Source organism: Trichosurus vulpecula, chromosome 1 (genome assembly GCF_011100635.1).
Source record: "Trichosurus vulpecula isolate mTriVul1 chromosome 1, mTriVul1.pri, whole genome shotgun sequence".
NCBI classification, from domain to species: domain Eukaryota; kingdom Metazoa; phylum Chordata; class Mammalia; order Diprotodontia; family Phalangeridae; genus Trichosurus; species Trichosurus vulpecula.
Genome location: NC_050573.1, coordinates 513,161,312 through 513,182,090, shown reverse-complemented (window position 1 = coordinate 513,182,090; position 20,779 = coordinate 513,161,312). Strand labels below are relative to the sequence as shown.

The following is a 20,779-nucleotide window of genomic DNA, read 5'->3' as shown; positions in this document are numbered from 1 at the left end:
GAGTTTAAGATTGTCTAGAGGTTTTCACAGATGGAACAGCAAGCATTTTTCATGTAAACACCTTTCCATGATTAGGGAGAGAACAGGAATGAGTCGCTATCTTGATCAAGACACAAACTCTGGATCATGATCCAGACCAGATTATCACACCAGAAACTAGGGGTTTCATCTGTTTAAAAAAAAAATCATGACATTTTTATTCTAAGTTCAAGAGAGTACCAGAATTTGTTCTGATGTTTCTGTTGAGGCAGTAGAAGCTGAGTTTATACAATCCTTGCTGGGATGGAAACCTCTAAATACGCTCACTGTGTACAACCCTCAAATGTTGGACAAGGAGAGAACTCCATACCAACAAAACAGAACCTGTTCTACAAGAGCTGAAGCCTGCAGGTCAACAAGAGGGTTACTGAACATCTCTTCAGTCTTGATAAGATTCTGTGCCAACCACAGGCTTAAATTATTCCACTGAAATCCTCATTGTCTTTAACAATAAAGTGGAGGATCTGGAGATAGGATGGACAAATGGTGCATGTGTGGGGAAGATAATGGGCCAGTAGGAGTTTCACAAACACACTCAACAGAGCCTTATGTTGACCTTGTGATAGCCCTGGAAGGAAAACCAAGGTCAGGAAGAAACTGGGAGGACAAGGTACTCCTTTCCCCATTTCTCTTCCCATTAAAGTTGAAGGGTTTTCTGGACAATTTCCACAGACTCATTTACAGGAACTTTAAAAATTTTCAAATTGGTTTTGGGATATGGAGTATGAGGGGCATGGAAGACAAACGAGCAGATCCATCTGCCAGTGGATAAAGGCACTGGATTCTCAATCTTCTCATTCCATTAAACGCACCCACACCCATTTTGTAACACTCTCAAGTTTATTTTAACATGGAAATTGAAGGGATAATAGTAGCTCAAATAGAATGCCTTCCTTCCTGTTGGGTCACTGATGTGCCTGAGGACAAAATGAGTCAACTCAACAAATCCACTTTCTTCACTGAATGATTGAATTGTCTAGCTGGAAGGTAACCTAAAAATCCAATCTTTAGAAATGAAGATTCAAGTTTCAGAGATGAAGCCACTTCCCTGGGGTTACAAGTTACTGGCAAAGCTAGACAAGAGCTGGGAATGCTTATCAAATCTGTAAATGTCATGGGCTAGGAGGGACAACTAGCCCGATAACATGATATAATCTGCATCTTTATCTACTAAAATGAAATTTAATAGGAATTAAGGTAAAATACTAATAAGTTCAAAAAATCAAATACACAATTATGGTATGTGAGGAGATAAGGCTAAATAGCACCTCTTACGATAAAGTCCTAGGGGTTTCAGTGGACCATAAAGTATAACTAAGCAGCAACAAGGGAGCCAAAACAGCTAGCAGGATCTGTGGTAAGCATAATTTTCAAATACAGGGAAATGACAGTCTAACTGTTCCCGAGACTCTCCAGACTTTTCCACCTCCACCCCAGCAGCCTTTCTCAAGCTGGAGATGCCTCCATCATGGCTCTGAATTCCTGCATTTGAGAAGTACCCAGGACCACCATATTCACTTTTAACCAAGCTCCACTCCTTTGAATTTTACACTTAACCCCTTTTCCCACCCTGTCCCCTTTTCAAGCTCCCTTTTTAAGTGTTCATCTTCCTCCATTTGAATGCAAAACTCTTTGAGGGTAAGCAAGGCCTTCACAAAGTCTGGGGCATGGCATGCATTTAATAAATGTTTTATTCAATCTACATCTAACTTAGTCTACTGTGTTGAGTGCATTAACAAATTGGAGTACAAGAAAAGATCCAAGATGGTGATAGGACAAGAAAACATTTCATACTCTGATCAGTGTAATGATTTCAGAAGACTCACGAGGGAGCACACTTCCCACGTCTTGGCAGAGGTGACAGACCACTGGTTCTCAAATTTATGAGATGTAAATTTTCAGACGTGGAAAGCATGTGAATTTGTTTCGTTCAACTGATTTGTTACAAGAGAGGGGCTCCATGGGAGGAGGGGGGAGTTGGCAAGTAGTGATAGTGATTTTCAAAAAGCATCTAAGAAACAATTTTTTTTTAAAAAATACAGCTGGTGAAAGAAGTTCAGAAGGTACAGATAAGCATGGTTTTGTTACTATTATGTTAAATTTAATATGTGCCCCCCCACAAACCCCACCCTATAAGAAATTTGGTTTTCTACTTAAAAAAGAGAAAAATTATACAATGTCTTGTTGAGGACTTCGTAATGTCTAATCTGGAAAGATACCAACTGAGGGTGAGATGTAGAACATAATAGCAGTCTTCAAATACTTCAAAGTCTATTACATGGGAAAGAGATTAGACTTATTATGCTTGGCCTCAAGAAGCAAGACTAGCAACAATTATAAAAGTTGTAGAGAAAACATATTTTGGCTGGAAAATTTTCTTGACAATTAGAGCTGTCCAAAAATTGAATGGGTTGCCTCATGAGGTCCTCAACACTGGCCTTTAAGTGGAGGCTGGATGAAAACTGATGGGGATATGATAGACAAGATTCTTGGTCAGGCATAGGTTGGACTAGATGATATTTACTGCCCCTTTTAACTCTTGAGGTTCCTTGAGTCCCCATCTTATAACTTATTACAGCAGGGTAATCTTAACCTTTTTTATGTCATGGACACATTTTTACATGTGTTAAACATTTCTGAATGTTTTCAAATAAATGAAATAAAGGAAGGCAATCATATTGAAATATACATAAATCCCAATTAGACGAATAAGAAAATCTGACAAAATGTTTGCATCATTGGTATTCTCCTAGCTTATTTCTATTGGGCTAATACTTCACATAATTATAAATTTGAACAGTACAAAATCGAATACATGTGACCATTTCAGGGGATTCATTATTTGTACTAATCAGGATTTAGCTGTGCAATTAAATATACATATTTTTAACTTTACAGACCCTAAGATAAGCTTAGTACTAGAGCCTACTTTCAACACTGTTCCCCATGCTACTCCCCTAAAACAATTAAATTAGTTTAAAAACGAGGAACTCTTTTTTTCATCTATCCTATTACATCTTTTTAAAGATGGCAATATTGTCTCTAGGGAAGAGGTTATTTAGTATTAGGAGTGTGTGCTCGTTTCATACTCTAGACCCGTGTTGTCAAGCAACCAGTGCCATGGAAAGGGGAAGGTGGGGTCTTCACATGTCTGGCTGGTGGATTTGACTTCCAATTCCTGCCAAAATTCTAGAACAAATTATTAACAGAATGATTTGTGAGGGCCTAAAATGGGAGGTGGTTATCACTAACTGGCATCATCAAAAATTGGTTTTGCCAAGCTGACCCTTTTAAACAATGTTACTGGGAAAATTTTGCAGATAATACATCTAGATTTCACCAAAGCAGCAGTCAAAGTTTCTCATATTTTGTGGATGAAATGCAGAGATGTGAACTAGAGGATAATGGTTAGGTAGATTTGCAAGTGGTTGAACAACTGGATCTAAAATAGTAATAAATGGATGCCCCTCCAGAAAGAAAAGGGAGGATGGAGAGTAATAAGCATTTATATGGAGCCTACCACGTGCCAGACACTGTGTTAAGTGCTTCGTACAAATGTTATCTCATTCTATCCTCACAATAACCGTGCAAAGTACTATTATCACCATTTTATAGCTGAGGAAACTGAGGCAGATTGACGTATACAATTAGTCATACAACTACTGAATGTCTGAGGTGAATTTGAACTCAGTTCCTGACTGCAAGCCCAGTGCTCTGTATCCACTGTGCTGCCAGCTGTCTCTGGCAGCCTTTAGTGAAGAGCTCCAAGGACTTTGTCCTTGATGCTGTTATTTTAAATTGAAGGCAGACATCATGCTTTTCAAATCTGAAAATGACTCAGAGTGGTGAGAGATAGCTAACATGCTGAATGGCAGAACTGGGATCCAGAAAGATGGAAGCCAAAATGGTATGTCATACCTAGGACAGGGACTAGAGCTGTGACTTCCATCGCTATTGGGAACTCCCAGGGGAGGGAAGTGTCTACCACTCCAAGTCAGCACACTCCTTGCAACTTAGTCTGAGAGAGAAGACTTGAATCCTGACAAGTTAAGTGACTTGGCTAGGGTCAAAAAGCTAATATGTGAGGAGGACATTGGCCTACGTTTTCCTATTTTTGAGGGTTGGCTCCCTATCAACACACGTTGTAGGAAATTTAAACGTGTAAGAACAAAATCAGAGAATATGGCTAGACAATCTGTGTGAAAAATGACGTGCAAGCTGCAAGGTCTGTGAGTCAGTGCTATCAATAATTTAAAAAAATCCAATTTACTCTCCAGATTTGTTAGCAAAGAGTAGTTCCAGAAAGAAACTACTCTATTCTGGCAAGACTGGAGTACAGTTCTGAGCACCACATGTAGGAAGGAGAATGACAACCTTGACCAGGTTAACCTGACCAAGGTTTTGAGGAGACTTGACGCTATACACATATGTTGCAGGTACTAGGGACAGACACAAAGGAGAGAGACAGTCATCAAATAGTTGACAAGGGTTCTAGATTTATTTTGCTTGGCCCCAAAGAAGAGAATTAGGAGCTGAAGATGAAAGTAGCAGGGGTAGATTTTACCTTGATGGAAAGAAAATTTTCTAACAATTCAAACAACTCAAGTAGAATGAACTGCTTTGGGAAGGTAGGAAGTTTCCAAAAACTAGGAAGCTTTAAGCACAATCTGGATGGCCAGGTATAAGGGACACAGAGAGGATTCCTATTCAAGTATGGATTAGTTTAGAACCTACACAGTGACAGCCCCTGTAAGATTCTGGAATTCTATAAAACTTCGCCTTTTGTGTCATATACTTTCTATTTCATGCCCGCATTTATCTCCTTCTCAATAAGAGGGGTGTGTGTGTGTGTGTGTGTGTAATTACCTACTGTCTTGGCTCAGCTGCTCTTTCTAAGGATCCACACTTTTATAATCCTACTAGAAAATACCAAAACTTACCTGTGACAATTTTATCCTGGTCTGGAATTAACCATTCTCTCAAGGCAAATGAAGAGTCCAACCATGGAAAGTCTTGAATACCTGCTTGTTTCAATGATAGCAAACCAATTGTTCCTCATACTCCCTATAAAGTTGACATGTGAAGTCAATATAACCTTAGGACTGTCCTTGGAAGTCAGCTACTGGTGTGACTCCCCTGAGAAACTTGAATGCCAAGTCTTGACCTCAAATTTTTTTTTAAAAAGGGAGAAATGTGGAAATTAAAATGCCCAATAATTTTTACTTCAATTCAAAAAGCATGCAAAGAGGAAAAAAGGTTTTGGCTACCTCTTGAATAGTTAGAACCTTCTAGTGTCAGCCTATCTTTTTTGGTATTTGAGACAGGAAGCACTAAAATGATAGGTTCATTGATACTAATAATTTCCACTGGCATTTCATCACATGAATCTTTGTGATTCATTAGTGATAATCGAGGCAGTCAAAAGCACAGAATGTGTTCCTTCTGCTTGCTGTCTTCATCCAAAATAGAGGGGTTTATTCAGAGCTTGTCTGGGATCATTATAGAAATAAGGAACTTTGGCTGTGTTTTCACATGCAATCAGCACGGAACTTCCCATGCCCAAGGAAAATGACAGCTTCTTGTGTCAAGACAGTAAGAATGACCCCCGTAGCCATCCTCCAGCTGTGCTCAGCTCCATCTCACTGTCATTGACTGATGAATACTCAATCTGTTAATGACATTTTCCAGCCTGTGACCTTCACTTCCCTTCCAATTCCTTTCCTGGGGTTTAAACTAACCTAATTTTGATAAATTGACTCAAAGGCCTATTACAGACAAGTGTCTTTCCTTCATATTTTCCCCTTGTCTTTAGCTACCCTTTTGTGTTGTCTGCTCACATTTCCTGACACTATTATTAATTTTTAAAAATGTTTTTTTTAAGTATACTAAAGTATATATACTGTGTTTTATTTCTTAATAATGATCTTTCAAGCCTCAGGTGGAACAGGGCTTAAAAAGGAAGCAGGAGTGCAAAGAGGAAAAGACTGACATAATGCTGAATTCCAACTGTGGAACATACCTCTCAGTTATATGTATTTGGGAAGCAAAGGGCTATATGTGTATTTGGGAAGTTTCCAGAATAAACTGTGGAGAGTAAGATTTTACATTTATGTGTATTAACTTCATTTTACTCAAATCAAACCAATGACAGTCTTGTCAAGATCTTCTTGAATTTTGACTTATGAACCAGTGTTCGGTATCTGTAGATTATATCAACTGCAAATTTGATGAGGCTGCCCTTTAAACCTTATCTAAGGGCCGGTTAAAAATATTAAACAGCATGGATTCCTGGCACACTCTAATGCAGACCTCCTTCCAAGCTGATATCTAACCATTATTTTTTTCGGTTCAGTCATTCAACCAATTCCGTATCCACTGAACCAGCTCACATCTTTCAATCTTTTCCATCATGACAGACTTTGACAAATGATTTACTAAAAACCTAACTATACAAACAATATTCCTCTTATTTACCAATCTAATACCCCTGTCAAAAAAAGGAAATAAAGCTGTTAGGACCACAACAAAAAACCATCAAGTGGAGAAATTTAAAAAGAAGTTAGTGCCTGCTAGCTACAAAATAGACAGACGCATTCAAGACATCTCTTTCCCTTCAGAATTTAGTTCACTAGTTCACACTTTCTCAATTTCCTTGTTGGTCGACATGACTGGTTCCTTTATTAATGAAGGGATCTGTGTATTCTTCCTAGGTCCCAGTGATGTACATGTTATTTGGGAGAAGAATGGACAAAAAATAGATGTGTGTGTCTCTGTCCAGACTCATGTACTGCCTGACGGCAGAGTATACATATTTAGTTGGGTTAAAGACACACTAAGAGAAAGTTCGGAGTACTGTTGTTCTTTTCTCTCTAAGACAGGAAATAAGGCCTCCAGAGCACGGATCACCGTGGACAGACAAGGTAGGTGGGCTGTCTTCTCATATGTTGAGCTGAGAACAATCAGGGTGTCCTAACACTGGCTTTCTGTAAGGTCGTGTTCTTTCTGTTAAAGCTGACCAATTCATTTAGCTAAAGATGAATTCTTTACACATCCTATTTGTTATTTTGGACAGGGGGCCAAGGGGAAACAATCAATGAAAAGGGGCCACTTCATTTTTTTCTTAAAAGAGGGTGCCTCCTTTTAGGGAAGAAGAGCAGGGATTTCCAGAGCCAGCAGGAAGCTGGCTAGAATCACTGAGAGGTAGCCTAAATAACTTACGTAGTCATAAACCAAAAGCTTCATTTTAGTGCATTAGCATTAACCTCTTTTTTCACCAGACTTTATTACAGATATTAAATGTTTCTATCTCATTACTTAATAAATTTTAGCAGTGGAGGCCAGATCCAATCCTAAGCAAAAGTGACAGAGTAGAACAGAACTCTGGAATGACAATCAAGTGATCAGGGTGCTACCCTTGGCTTTACTATTAACTCACTTAATGACTTGGTAAATTTCCTCTCTGAATCTAATTTTTCCTTTGTTAAATGAGAGCACAGACAAGATGATAATTCTCAGACTGGATCCTAGTCTTTCTATCGCATTCTTCCCATACAGGTTCCCTTTCTGTCACGGGTACCCAGGGGCCTCATGCTTTGCCTAGGGCTTCCTGCTCAACTGCCACCTCCAAATCATAACTGCTTTATCAGAACAGCAACCACTCTTCTGGATCTTTCTAGGGAGGCAGTGTAGCACAATGAAAAGAGCACCTAATTTAGAATAAGAGACCCTCAGCTCAAATCCAAGTTCTTCACCTTCACCTTGAACAAGTCATTTCATGTTTCTGGATGTCATCTCACATTTGTAAAATGAAAGGGCTGGCCTAGAGATGCCAGTATCTTTGCCTGTTCCCCACTTAATGATTTTTAATGAGAGCAGGCAGAGGAGGAACAGTATGAAAGGAAGGGAAATAAAAATCTCAAGTTATTGTAGTGTTACCTCCCTATAATTATTTGTTAATGCAGCCTACCAGTTATTTGTAAAAGAGGATAACGCATACACATGAACAGTCCTCAATTCCCACTTTGGTTCACTATTGGATTTTTGAAGGCCTCTGTGCTAACATTTGCCAGGTTGAAGAGCCATTTCGATGGCTGTAAAAATAAACCATAAACATTTGTCTCATGGCTTTCATTTATATATTAGTTTACTTGTTCTGTTTTCCATAACTAAAACATTTAATGGTCCCTAAAATGTCATGTGATAAATCCTCATGAGCACTACTGCAAAGAAATGATGTAGTTCAGGTTTTATGCTTATGAAAAGGGGCCCATGACAGGTTTTTAAGGGAGCTAATACAATAAATTAAATGAAGTAAAGCTTCTAAGCTTCTTGAAAGAGTATGAGTTCTGGTTCACGTTAAATTTCTATGTTACCAAAGTCATATTCTAGATTTCTGTCACAGGCACTAAAGACAGCTTAAGTGAAAAGAGGTCTCATCAGTGGCAAGCCCATCCCAATAGAGTCATCCGCTATCTCTTGGAATATTTTTTGTCATGCTTAGAAAGAATAAACAACCACCTTGCACAAAAGTTGAAAAGGCAAAAAAGGTGACTACACTGGAAAGTAGAGAGGTTGCAGTAGAGGACTCTCACAGCACCAGCCTGAGATACCCCAGCATTTGTTCAACACCTGTACACCTACTCTTTGATGTCTTTGAGGAAGACATCCTCTCCTACTTAAGGTTGACAATTCAACCAATATATTCTAGGGCTGTGTCTTGTGTTATAGATTTCTTTTCACCTTGTGAAACTGTTTGTATTTTTCAGAGGCCACTCATCAAGAAAGTTGGACTAGAGAGCTCAATAATTGGAAGAGTGTGGTTAATGAACATGACCAAATGATGCAGAACTGGAAAAAAGCTTGGGTAGGAGGATCTTTGGGTCATTTGTTCAGCTTCACTTTGAAGCCTATAGGGCAACAAGAGCCTGAGACAATAGGTCTTTGTTTTTTAGGGTTTATGTCTTGCCTGTAGCTTTTTTTATTCCTGTTTTCTTCTTCCACTATCAGCTATCATTTAGTGACATAAAGGCTACTGTTACTTTGTCTTGGATATGCAAAGCCCTTCACAAGGTAGAATGCCACTTATGATTTCCTGTCTACCTAGTATGAGAAATGCCCCTGTTGTCTGGAAGAACTACACACACATTTCTTAGAGATTATGGAAATGCTAATTAGGTAGCTAAAAGACCAATACCTTAGGGGTTGGGGCAGGGGATTCAAGCATTCTATATACATGCACATTAATTCCTCTTTAAATGGGCATGTGTTTATTTTGTGATGTTAAATTGCACGAAGTGAAGTTTCCTCACATGTTAAATGAATGGGTTAGTCTAGATTACCTCAAAATGTCCCTTCTGGAACTAAAACTTCAAACTCCATGATTCAAAGCTGGTGGCTGGAAACAAATGGAATGCAGTTTTGAAACCCTACCCTTGGTGCAGCCTTGTCCCCTACTCCACTTGGAGCTGTACCAAAGCCAGTTAAGACAAAATTCCAACTGGCAAGCATGAAATAATACCTTCAAGTCTGGAGAGTTCATCTTCAAAAGTAGCAACAATAAGACAGGAAGTATACTACCTTCTCCAATGGTCCGTATTTCTGGCAATAACCAACAATGACTTTCTTAGTAATCTCATGTATCACTTGATGCACTAGAATCTTTTTCTTTGTATTAATTTCTACTTTTATCTCCTGAGAGAGAGGCAGATCCTAAGCAGTAAGCCCTAAATCCTATTATAAAATACTAATTTCTTCACAAGCTTGAGTACAGATTCAAGGGGAAAATTAAGCCTGATTTTCTTTCAGGAAAGCTGTAATGAAGACACCTATTTAAACAAGAGGCTGGAGAAAAACTGATGAAGAACTATGGAAGTTAAAGCTTCTTTTATTCCAACCATACTTCAAGGAAGATTCCACATAGCTTAAAGCTGGAAATCAGTTCTTCAAAAGCAGCTGATGAGAATGGAGAAATTAAGAGCAAGATTTTTTTGGCACTATTTTGAAATTTCTTTAAAAAAAAAAAAAAGAAACAGCTACTAATGAGATATTCACAATTTGAACACTGTTTTCTCTTAGGGCATGAAAATTCATGCTGTGTTCACTAATACAGGAATATATATTATCCTATCATGATTCTGGGAAATGAAGACGGATGATGTGACCATTTGTACACAGGCTGCAGAGAGTCAACGTGATGTTTTACTACAAGCTCTTAGTCAAGGTGATGAAGGCCACCTTTCTGTAGTGAAGGCTGATAAATAAATGTACACTGTCTAAATACATTTTAGTAAGTGTCTTTAAAGATTTCTTTTTCTCCCACAAAACTAATCCTTAATTTGTTTTGAAAAGCACTCCTTTTTCTTGTCAGCTCAGAAGCAGCGAGGGGAGGTGGTGACCCCATTTCCTAGCTGTGTGACCCTAGGTAAATCAATTAATCTCTCTCAGCCTCATTTTTCTAATCTGTAAAGTGGAGATAACACCACCACCTGCCTCACAGGCATCATGGACAACACCACATGAACCTTAAAAGCACTCTAGACCTGTTTATTATTATTTCTGAACAAATGAACGAGGGCAAGGGAAAAAAGGTAATGACCCCAAAGAATAAGATGTTATGATAGCCCATTTTTGACGATCAGGCTTGTGGTTCATTCTCCAGGGCTTGCTGCTGCTTTTCTAACTTCCATTCTGACTGCTCATACAATTCTCTTGGAGTTGGAAAAGGTAAAAATCTATATAATCAGTGTTTCTGGTGAAACAAATGTCTGGTCGAGGTTAGTGGATGAATGGAGGAAGGGGATTCTGATTTATTCACTTAAGGTATTCTTGTTCCCATTATCATGAATAACTGAGTCACCTTTGGTCTATTTTTATACTATTTTGTAATAGATGGGGGTTTATGCCTTCATAAAGTTTATGCTCTCTGTAGTACTATTTTTAAACATGGAAATCTTTTACTGGTTTTCATAGCAGTCTTGTGACAGTTCATGTATTTTTATATTTCAATTTTTGGTGAATCATTTATGGATATAGCCTGTGCATATACCTTGAAAAGTTAAAAAGTGACAAGATTTTTATTCTTATATTTTATATATTGTATTAGGATACCAATTTAATCTTAAATGGCCCATTTTTTGTTTGGTATTAGGACGTTTTAAACAAGTCTAGTACAGAATCTGTGTTTGTGTTAAATCAACGGTATTTTCACCATGTAATTCAAATACTCAAAACTAATGCTTAATTGTGGTTCTTGATATTTCTGTTCTGTTTTGCTTTAGTTTTGTATAAATTCAGAACAATGAGCTTCAAAAGCACTTTTTAACAGAACTGGCATAACCTTGTTTTCTGTTATTAGCTTTAGTTCACTAAGACCTTTAGCATGTCCAATAATGAACAGAGAACTGTACCAGAACATATCACCTTACATAACAGGATTAAGTATTTTTATCCAAAGTAAACCATGATTTAACTCTAGGTTAGCCATCTGTAGTATGTGCCCCAGAGTGTGTCACTGTGCTCTGATCTTCATAGTACCAGCCTTGACTTAATCAAGATTTAATGACTTGTTTACTCCAGAAGGACCTATTTAAGAGGCTCATGTTGTGGCCCTTTCTGGCATTCTGTCAAAAGATTTATAAAGGTTGTTCAGTGGTTTCTGTAATTTTTACTATGGGTATGGAGCATGATATCTAGAATATGACAAAGGAATTAGTGGTTTTCTGTGAGGAATCAGGCTTTTTCTTTTAACTATAAAATTCACCTTGATAGAACTGAAAACCAGAATTTAGCTCATTGAATTGAGTGTGTGTGTGTGTGTGTGTGTGTGTATGGATGTCTCTGCTCTGAAGTTTCATTTGTAAAGATGATCTTTTGGCATGCTGCACTATTAAGAGTAAAAAAAAAAACATCACCTTTTGTTACATGAATGTACTTTGTGTAGAAAGCTGCACCCATCATATATCTTAAGAGTAACACCACGTACATGGTAAATTATTTTACGTTGATTCCTAGCAAAATCCTAGTCCATTCCTCAACTATTTTTCCCAACACTGCCATGAAACCAAAAGGAACAACCCTATCTGAATGGAGTTTTGTAGAAGTGGGAAAGTGTGTTGAATCTTAGAAACGTTAAAATCTATTGCTTCTAAGTTTGAGGTTTAAAAAAAGTACTACAATAGTAATTAATAATATGTGGCCTAGAAACTAAAAAAAATGGGAGTTAATAGCTGCAGCTTGTTACTAGGGAACAGTAAAGATGTTTTAAGTATTGGGTTTCAAGGTATAAAGTGGCTGAAGGTATGTATGCCAAACATTCTATGATTATTTGGGAGATGATTATTAGATATTAAAATTTCCTTATATTAAAACAAATTATGTTTACCATCTAGTATTTCATTATCTTCTATATTTATTTACTTTAGGCCAGTAAGACTTATTCTGCCACAATGGTAAGAGACAGGAAAAAATGAAAGAAACTTCTCTATTTAATGTGATCAGCCAAAATAGAAAGAAAAAGAGAGAAGCTCTAATGCCAATCTATGGCGCCTATGACCAGCAAATGGACTTGCTTTTTCTTTAAGTATTGCCCAACATTCCAGGAGTAACTTGTTTTAAAGGTTAGAGCACAAAGTACAGCACCATACATAATTGCTGATCCCAGAACACGTAGTGCCCAAAGAAGAACCCATTTTAGCTTCATTTTTTCTTTTAAAAAATTAGCTTTTCATGTGAACTATTTCCCTATGGCATGATCTGTTTCAACTAAACATATTTTCAAAACTACAAATGCTGTTAATTTGATATGCAGAGTATGTAGTAAAATTTTACACTACCCCTAATTTGGTAAAACATACATGGCAAAGCTAATTCAAGTCAAACTAAATCAGCCCTATTTAGGAAGATATTTTAGAAGTTACCCAAAATTATTCCCCACTTTAAAACATTAGTATAGGAAAAAACTCTATCTTCTCTGAGATTATGTTATTTTTCCCACCCCCACCTCCCAAATTCAGGTTAAATAATCTGCAGACAGAATGACAAATTAAGAAAAAAGCAGCATGTTCTTCTTCCAACTTAAAGACTAAAGGAAACCAATTTTTATCCTTTCTCTTTGGCCCTTAAAAATTTTTTCAGGTGAAATCATCAAGCTAATTTCAAATTTTAATTTAAATTTCTTTTATACCCTATACTATATTGATTTTTTTTAAAAAAAGATTTAAATGTAAAATTTACAGAAGACAGTGGGTTAAAAAAGCATTATTCCTTCTGAAGCTCTCCACAGCAACTTTTCTAAACATTTTCCACAGTTTTTACATTTAAACTGGTAAATTCCCAGGACCCCCATGGAATACTGTAATTTGTCTTCATCCTTGAGCTCTTCAGTACATGCAGTACACTATGCTCTACTAAAAAACCAACAACAATAATGGAGGGAGAAAAAGTCTACTTAAGTTGCACTGGTTTCTAGTAAAGGCCAGGGATAAAATGAAGTTTCAGAGCAGAGAGAGAGTTAAGATTTGGGGTGGTCTTTTTTTTCTTCCTGCTAAAAATTCTCATGATTAGCATAATGCTGTTCACAAAATAGCCAGTTCTCTGAGAACTAAATATCTTCATTTACTCATCTATAAATTTGTCTTTGGAGAGTAAAAAACAAGCTGCTTTTAGCAGCTGAGAATTAATAAGTCTTTTGTTTTCTAGTATTTCTCAGATCTATAGCATACCCCACAATTCTTAAATCAATAAAGCCTATTTTATATGAAAACGTTTTGGAAAAAAGTATTAGCAACTGTTAACTTACTGTTCATTGTAAAGTATTAGTAGTTTGGTGATTATATCACTTATCAACAAATATTGTATTAAACCATCAGTTAATTTTGAAATTAAATATTCATACAAAATATTTTAAAATGTTCATAAAGAATTGAGAAGAAAAGGGGAGGGAGAACACAAAATGATCATCTTTTCCCTACCTCCCCCATCCTAAAACAAATATTCTTTTCTCATAAATTCAAGTTCAGCATTTCAGTGGTTGAAGTCTGCTCTAGTTCCAGTGCATATGGATTATACTCTTCAAGATTTTTCTTCCAGATTTTAACTAGAAGTAAAACAAAACATTACAATTTAACAAAGGGTATCAAAATGTTATGAAAACGCCACATTCAAATCATAAATATCTTAGTTATAATGAGCTTATTGAATTTCTTAAGGCTCCAAAAAATAAGGGCTATTTTAGGACACTAACTTTACTTATTGGATAACATCATCTTTATTTTTCTTAAATGGTTTATCTTTTAAAAAAAAGGAATGGCTTTTTTTAAACATTCAAATTTGGCCATGTTTTAACCCACATAAGAATGTACAGAAAACTGATAAAGGATCCAGTTTAAGCTACAAGAACATTTATAGAGAACGTAAAACTGAAGCTACCCAGTCTGACCACTCAACAAAACGTGAGATTTTAAGTTTATAATCTTAACTGAAAAAGTAATGAGAAATCTAGATCAGAGTACAGAGATTCATAAGGGATTTGTGAGTATGGCTGTTCTCTACATTGTAACTTCTTACAGGACCTTGTTGAGAACTTAACTGAGCTCAGCCCTATTTAGTTTGTCACGTCTGATGAAGATTACATTCATACATTCAACAAAGTGGAAAAAAGTAGGTAAGACCAGGAAGCAAAAGACCTAATTTCAGCTCTACTCCTACCTAGCTACCCTTTATGAAATCAAGTCATAATGCCTGGTAAAACTATACTTTGGTATACCTGAAAGAGCTGTCAGATGTTATTGCTAAGCCCATGTCAGTGACCTTTTGAAAGACTTTGTGTAGAGGTACTACAGAAGTGAAGGCAAATATCTTGATTTTCAAAAAGGGGAAGAAAATGCAAAGTGGCACACTTATCAAACTTGCAGATCACAAAAATCTGGAAGGGATAATTAATATTTCAGAAGACAGCAAAAACTTTAAAAAAATCTCCAACAGGCTAGAACCATGGACCGATCAGATCTAATAAAATGGATCTATACAGCAGAGATAAATGTCAAGTTTTAAAAGACTGCTACTATGACCAAGATCTAGGGTCCATAGAGGATCCCAAGCTCAATATAAGAAAAAAAAAATGATGTAGCAGCCAAAAATGCTTATGTAATTTTGATCTATATTAAGATAGGCACAGTGTGCAGAAAACAAGTGGTGGTCTCCTCAGTCAAGGTCATACACATGTAATGCAGTATCAATTCTATAATTGATATAATAATTCTATAAAGCTCCATCATAGGAATGACACTGACAACAGACAGTGCAAACAAGATGGAGAATCTATAAATCATGCTATTTGTGGAATATCTGAAGGAACTAAGGACATTTAGCCTGAAGAAGCAACTTAGGGTAAACATGACAGCTAACTTCAAGGATATAAAAGGCTGTCACATGGAAACGGCATTAGATTTGTTCTATTTGGCCCCAGTGGGAAGAATTCAGAGCAATGGTAATAGAACGCTATAGAAAATCAGAGTGAGATGTGATACAAAGAAAAAATTTCCTAACACTCAGAGCCATCCAAAAATAGACTGGAACCCTTTAGGAAAGAGAGGGGAGTCACTCACTGGAGTCTTTAAGCAAAAGCTTGAGGATCAGGTATGCCGTGGAGGGAATTTTGTTCAGGTGCAAGTTATACTAGACAGCCTATCAAGTTTCTTCTAGCTCTAAGATTGTGTAGTAACTACTTGCTCTTAACAAAGTACAATTGTTTGGGGTTTCACTTTCCGAAGAATCAACAATATAAAAGAAAACAGCATTAAAATTTGGAATTTGGTCCCTGCAGTGACCTCATGTGAGCAGAGGACTGACGGTGAAGCCCACCTCTAGGCAGACAGATAGTGCTAGATGACTTTTAGGATCCCTTTATCTTTGATGTTCCATGAACTTCAATAAACATTATGGCCTCAAATCACATTGTAATGATTCCTGTTAGGCAGGTCTTACTAACACTGGTTAAAGTAGAGGAAACACCAGTATGAGTCCCAAACAAAAGTGTGTCACTTACTGTAATTTGGTTCTTCCTCTTTTGTTGGATCAGTTGTTTTACTAAGTTCCGAAGAGCAACTCTGGCCCTGCGGAGTAAGCGAGGTGGGGAGAGGATTCTCTGTCTGTAGCGCTTCAGCTCCTTCTTTTAAAGTTGCTAACATAACCTTGTATGCCTGTCTGGCTTCCATGGTAAGCTCTATCATCTTGCGAAATTGATCCTGGGATAGAAGAAAAAGCAAACTGGTGATTCCTGAACATTAAACAGTAACATAGTCTAATTATTTTTTTCTTAAAATCTTTTTTATCTTAAAATTTTAGAAGGATGTCTGTACTAGAACAAAGAGCAGACGCAACAATAAACAGAAGAAATAATTATCTTAACAAATTTGTTGAGAACGGGTGGAGTGGCAGTGATGAGGATAAAGAGGGTCAGCAGTTTTATTTATAGATTCAGGAGTTTTATGACAAAGTAAAATTCAGGTGGTTCAAATGCAACCTGTTCATCAAGACCTAACGTCCCATTGCACTTGTTTCCCATCACTCCTGAACTGCTACATCCTCTTCTACTCTGGGATCCCTTTGCCTCCTTGTCCTAACCTATATTATATTTTGCTGAAAAACACTTTCTGAACTGTTCCCATCATCCAGCTCCTTCACTCCTATTCACATGCAGCTTACCAGAGATGGAAGAAAGCAAGAAACCCTGTTGATTTACATTACCTAATCACAACTGGGTCATCCCATCACAATCACCGTAGTAAATAAAGCAAGCCCTTAATAGTCAGTTTGCTATCCCGTTCTCCACAGTGGCTGTTTTAGATCTTCTCTCCTCAATTATCCCACAGCATCCCCTTCATGGAAGGACTGTGTCTCCTACTTCACTGAAAAAACTGAGGCCACTGGCTACAGGCTCTCTTCTCTCTTTCTCCTTATCTTATGCTACTCATGCATCTTCCCACACTCTCTCCTCCTTCATTCCTGTCTCAGATGAAGAGGTGGCCCTTCTCTTCACCAAAGAAAACTTTAGTCATTAGTCACAGATGCAGTAAAAACTTAATTTAAAATACACAATTAGAGTTCAAAGGAACCTCACTGGTCAATTCCAATCTGCACCTGAGCAAGCATCTCCTTTACAGCAAAACTGTTAGGTGGTCATCTCTTGCTTTTGCTTGAAGACATCTAGTCAAGAGCAGTTAATGAGCTCCTCAGGTAGTCCTTTCTAATTCTGGATGCTCTAACTTATACACATTATTCCTCATATCAAAGTCTAAATCTGCCTCTCTGCAACCTCTATGAAATGTTCCTCATTCTGTCTTTTGGGGACCAAGCAGAACAAGCCTAATCCTTCTTTTGTGTAACAGGCCTTGAAATGCTTGAAGATTATCATGTGCAAAGAGTTTTCTCTTTTTCAGAATAAATCATTCCCATCCTTAAATTAATCCTTATAAACTTATAGGACTATTACCATTCTGGCTCAATATAATTTATCTATTAAATGCCTACTACATGCCAGTCATTGTATAAAGTGGTGGGGACAAAAAGATGAAGATAAAACAATCCCAGCCTGCAAGGAGTTTATATTTTATTGAAAGAGACAATCAGCAAGATATATACATATATTCCAAATAAATATAAGGTAGTTTAGGGAAGGAGGATAACTGGTAGTTGGGGAAAATCAGGAAAGGCTTCATGTAGATAACAGTATGTGAACATCATTCTGAAATTAGAAATTATATGAGAGAGAGATGAGGGAATACTTTTCAGGCCTACGAGACAGTCGGAACAAAAGAATAGAGATGGGAGACAGTATAAAGTCTGGGTAAAAACAGAGAAAGCTAGTGTGTATACGGAATGTAGTGGGAGAAGGGGAGTGCTCTCTACGAGGCTTGAAAGATAGGTTGGGGCCAGGTTGTGAAGGGATTTAAAAGCCAAATGGAAGAGTTTCTATTTGATTCTAGACCAAAATAGGGAAATAGAGATTTGAGTTTAAAAGAATATTACTTTGGCAGCTTTGTGGAGAATTAACTGGAATGGGGAAATACTTGCATTAGCGAGACCAATTAGGAAACAATTTCAGTCATCCAGATAGTTGAGAGGAGATAAAGATCTGATCTAAGGTAGGAGCAGCCTGAGTAGTGAAAAGCAAATTTGCATACTGATACTCCTTCAAACACTAACTTCTGGTTCTTATTGCCAAGACAAGCCCCTCTACATATACTCATTCCATACTGTCTTCCCCAGCAGATCATCCCCTCTAACATCCTCTCAACAGCCACAAATCATTTTCTCAACTCTTCATTTTCTCCCTACTTCTCTGCTGCCTACAAACACAACCTTCTCTCTTTCCTCAAAATTCCCATGCATCCCCATTAGCTATACCTATATTTCTCCTCTCCTTAACTAAACTCCTTGAGAAGGCCATATGCAATGGTGTCTCATTTCTTTACTCTCTCTTCTAGACTCTGGAATTTGGCTTCCAATTTCATCTTTCCACTAAAACTACTCCCTTCAAAGTTATCAGTGGCCTCTTAATTGCCAAACCTAATGGTTTTTCTCAATTCTCATCCTTCTTGACTTCTCTGTAGCCTTTGACAAAGTTAGTAATCTTTTTTCCTTGATATTCTCTTCTCAATAGGTTTTTTTTTTTTAAATACTGCTCCTCAATCTCTCCTGGTTCTCCTCCTACCTGTCTGACCACTTCTTCTTAGTCTTCTTTACTGCTGGATCTTCATCTAGATAACACCCACTACCAAGGGTGAGGAACCTGAGGCCTCGAGGCCACATGTAGCCCTCTAGGTCCTCAAGTACAGCCCTTTGACTGAATCCAAACTTCACAGAGCAAAACCCCTTAATAAAAGGATTTGTTCTGTAAAACCTGGACTCAGTCAAAAGGCTGCACCCAAGGATGCAGAAGGCCACAGGTTTCCCATCCCTGCTCTAACCCATGGATGTCCACCAAGTCTCTTTCCTGGGCCCTCTTCTTGTTTCCCTCAATATACCACTTCACTGGGTGATCTAGTCAACTTCCTGACCTTAATTATCTTCTCTATACAGATGATTCTCAGATCTATTTATCCAGCCCTAACCTCTCTCCTGACATCCAATCTCACATTTCCAACTTCCTATTGGATATCTCAAACTGGATGGCACATAAACATCTTAAACTAATGTCCAAAAATGAACTCATTATAATTTCTACCCCCAAAACCATCCCTTCTTACAAATTTCCCTATTACTGTCAAGGGCATTACCAACCTGCCAGGTATGTTATCCTAAATAGGTCGTTCTTGACTCTTCATTTTCCTCTTACCACTCTGAACCCCATATACACTCAGCTGTCAAGTTTTGTCAACTTTTCTTTCTTAACATTTCTATAAATACCCCCTTCCTGACACTGCCACTACCCTGGTCCAGTCTTTCTTCACCTTACACCTGCATTATCGCTTAGTAAACAGTAGCTAACTTGTTGAATTGGCCATCCTGACCCCTCTTAGCTTTAAGTCATTTGCAAAGCTGGTAAGTGAATCATTTATCCAAGTCATTGTTAAAAATGTTAAACAATAATGAGGCAAGGACACATCCTTGGAGAATTCAACTACAGACCTACTAAAAATATCACCCTAAAGAAAAATTCCATGCTACACATTCCAAACTTCATTTACGAAGTTCTCAAGGAAATCTTTTAAAAAGCATTTTCCACCAAAACAATAATAAAGCTTACCTTTTCTCAAAGATATAAAAGGACATTAAAGTTCTTTTGTTTAAAAGAGTAGTAGGAAGAGGAGTAGCAGCTGCATCTAACAAATTTATACAACATTCAGGTTTGCAAAACACTACGTATGTAGGTACCTCAAGTGACAATAAATGATACAATTAATAACTAACTTAAAGAGAAAAGAGGGAGATGATGCCAATCTTGGTTTGTCCACCAGACTACTAAATAAGTTCAGACATTGAAGAGCCTCACTCCCCTTCACTGCTGCCCCAAGTTTCTCCATTATCATTTATAAATGATAACACTTGCTCCCTGCCTACCTTTTGGAGATAATGAAAACAAATGAGAAGAAATTCGAAAAAAAAAATGGTGAGTGCTTTATAAATCGAATGTGTTAATAGTTTATTTCAGAGAGACCAGAATCTTCCCAAGGGTTCTAAACTTGGGGTCCATGAATTAATTTCAGGAGGTTCATGAACTTGTCATTTCCACTAAGCTAACTAAAGTTGAACATTTTCAACAATTAAAAATGTTATTCAGAGAAGGGACCCATAGGCTTCACCACAAAGGTTCATGTCATTAAAAGAGTTAAAAATCCTTGCTCTAAAGTGAGAATAAGCTGTGTAAAGAGATGGCTGGTCACAGTGCTAAGAGAAAGAAGAAAAAAAACACTAGAGTACATGCTCAGCTCACCTGTGCACCATCATAGCTGAAAATTCCCACCACACTGACTGGTACTACTTTGTTGACACTCCGCCCCAGAGCTTTTCGGTTGAGAGCAAACACAAATGGCACATTCTGTTCACAGGCATAATCGATAATGGTATGCAATGTCTCATCCAAACCACCTAGAGAAAAGAATGTAGAAGTGGTAGAGAGGCATTAAAATGAAATATTAGATTTGGTAACAAAAGACACTTTTTGTTATTAAGTCAATTTTTGTACTAAGTGAAAACGAAATGAAAATAGCAATAATCTGCAAATTTATGTCATCTACAAACA

At 37.4% G+C, this 20,779-nt stretch overlaps 2 protein-coding genes across 8 annotated transcripts in view; one reads left to right on the top strand and one right to left on the bottom strand.

Annotated features, from left to right (window-relative positions):
- SEMA4D (semaphorin 4D) overlaps positions 1 to 10,325 on the top strand; it is a 201,550-nt gene extending 191,225 nt beyond the window's left edge. For 4 of the 6 annotated variants that reach the window (XM_036740943.1, XM_036740945.1, XM_036740940.1 and 1 more), the window contains 3 exons: positions 6,750 to 6,959; positions 8,805 to 8,902; positions 9,844 to 10,315. In XM_036740943.1, the coding sequence (XP_036596838.1) occupies positions 6,750 to 6,959; positions 8,805 to 8,902; positions 9,844 to 9,894 (359 nt within the window). In that variant the 3' untranslated portion in view covers positions 9,895 to 10,315. Of the gene's footprint in view, positions 1 to 6,749; positions 6,960 to 8,804; positions 8,903 to 9,843 lie in introns of all 6 variants that reach the window. The other 2 variants (XM_036740942.1, XM_036740944.1) reach the window with 2 other exon arrangements.
- A 235-nt stretch (positions 10,326 to 10,560) lies between these two features.
- SECISBP2 (SECIS binding protein 2) overlaps positions 10,561 to 20,779 on the bottom strand; it is a 67,440-nt gene continuing 57,221 nt past the window's right edge. For both annotated transcript variants that reach the window (XM_036740935.1, XM_036740936.1), the window contains 3 exons: positions 20,471 to 20,625; positions 16,082 to 16,280; positions 10,561 to 14,131 (listed from right to left, as the gene is read on the bottom strand). In XM_036740935.1, coding sequence (XP_036596830.1) covers positions 14,037 to 14,131; positions 16,082 to 16,280; positions 20,471 to 20,625 — 449 coding nt within the window. In that variant the 3' untranslated portion in view covers positions 10,561 to 14,036. The remainder of the gene's footprint in view (positions 14,132 to 16,081; positions 16,281 to 20,470; positions 20,626 to 20,779) is intronic.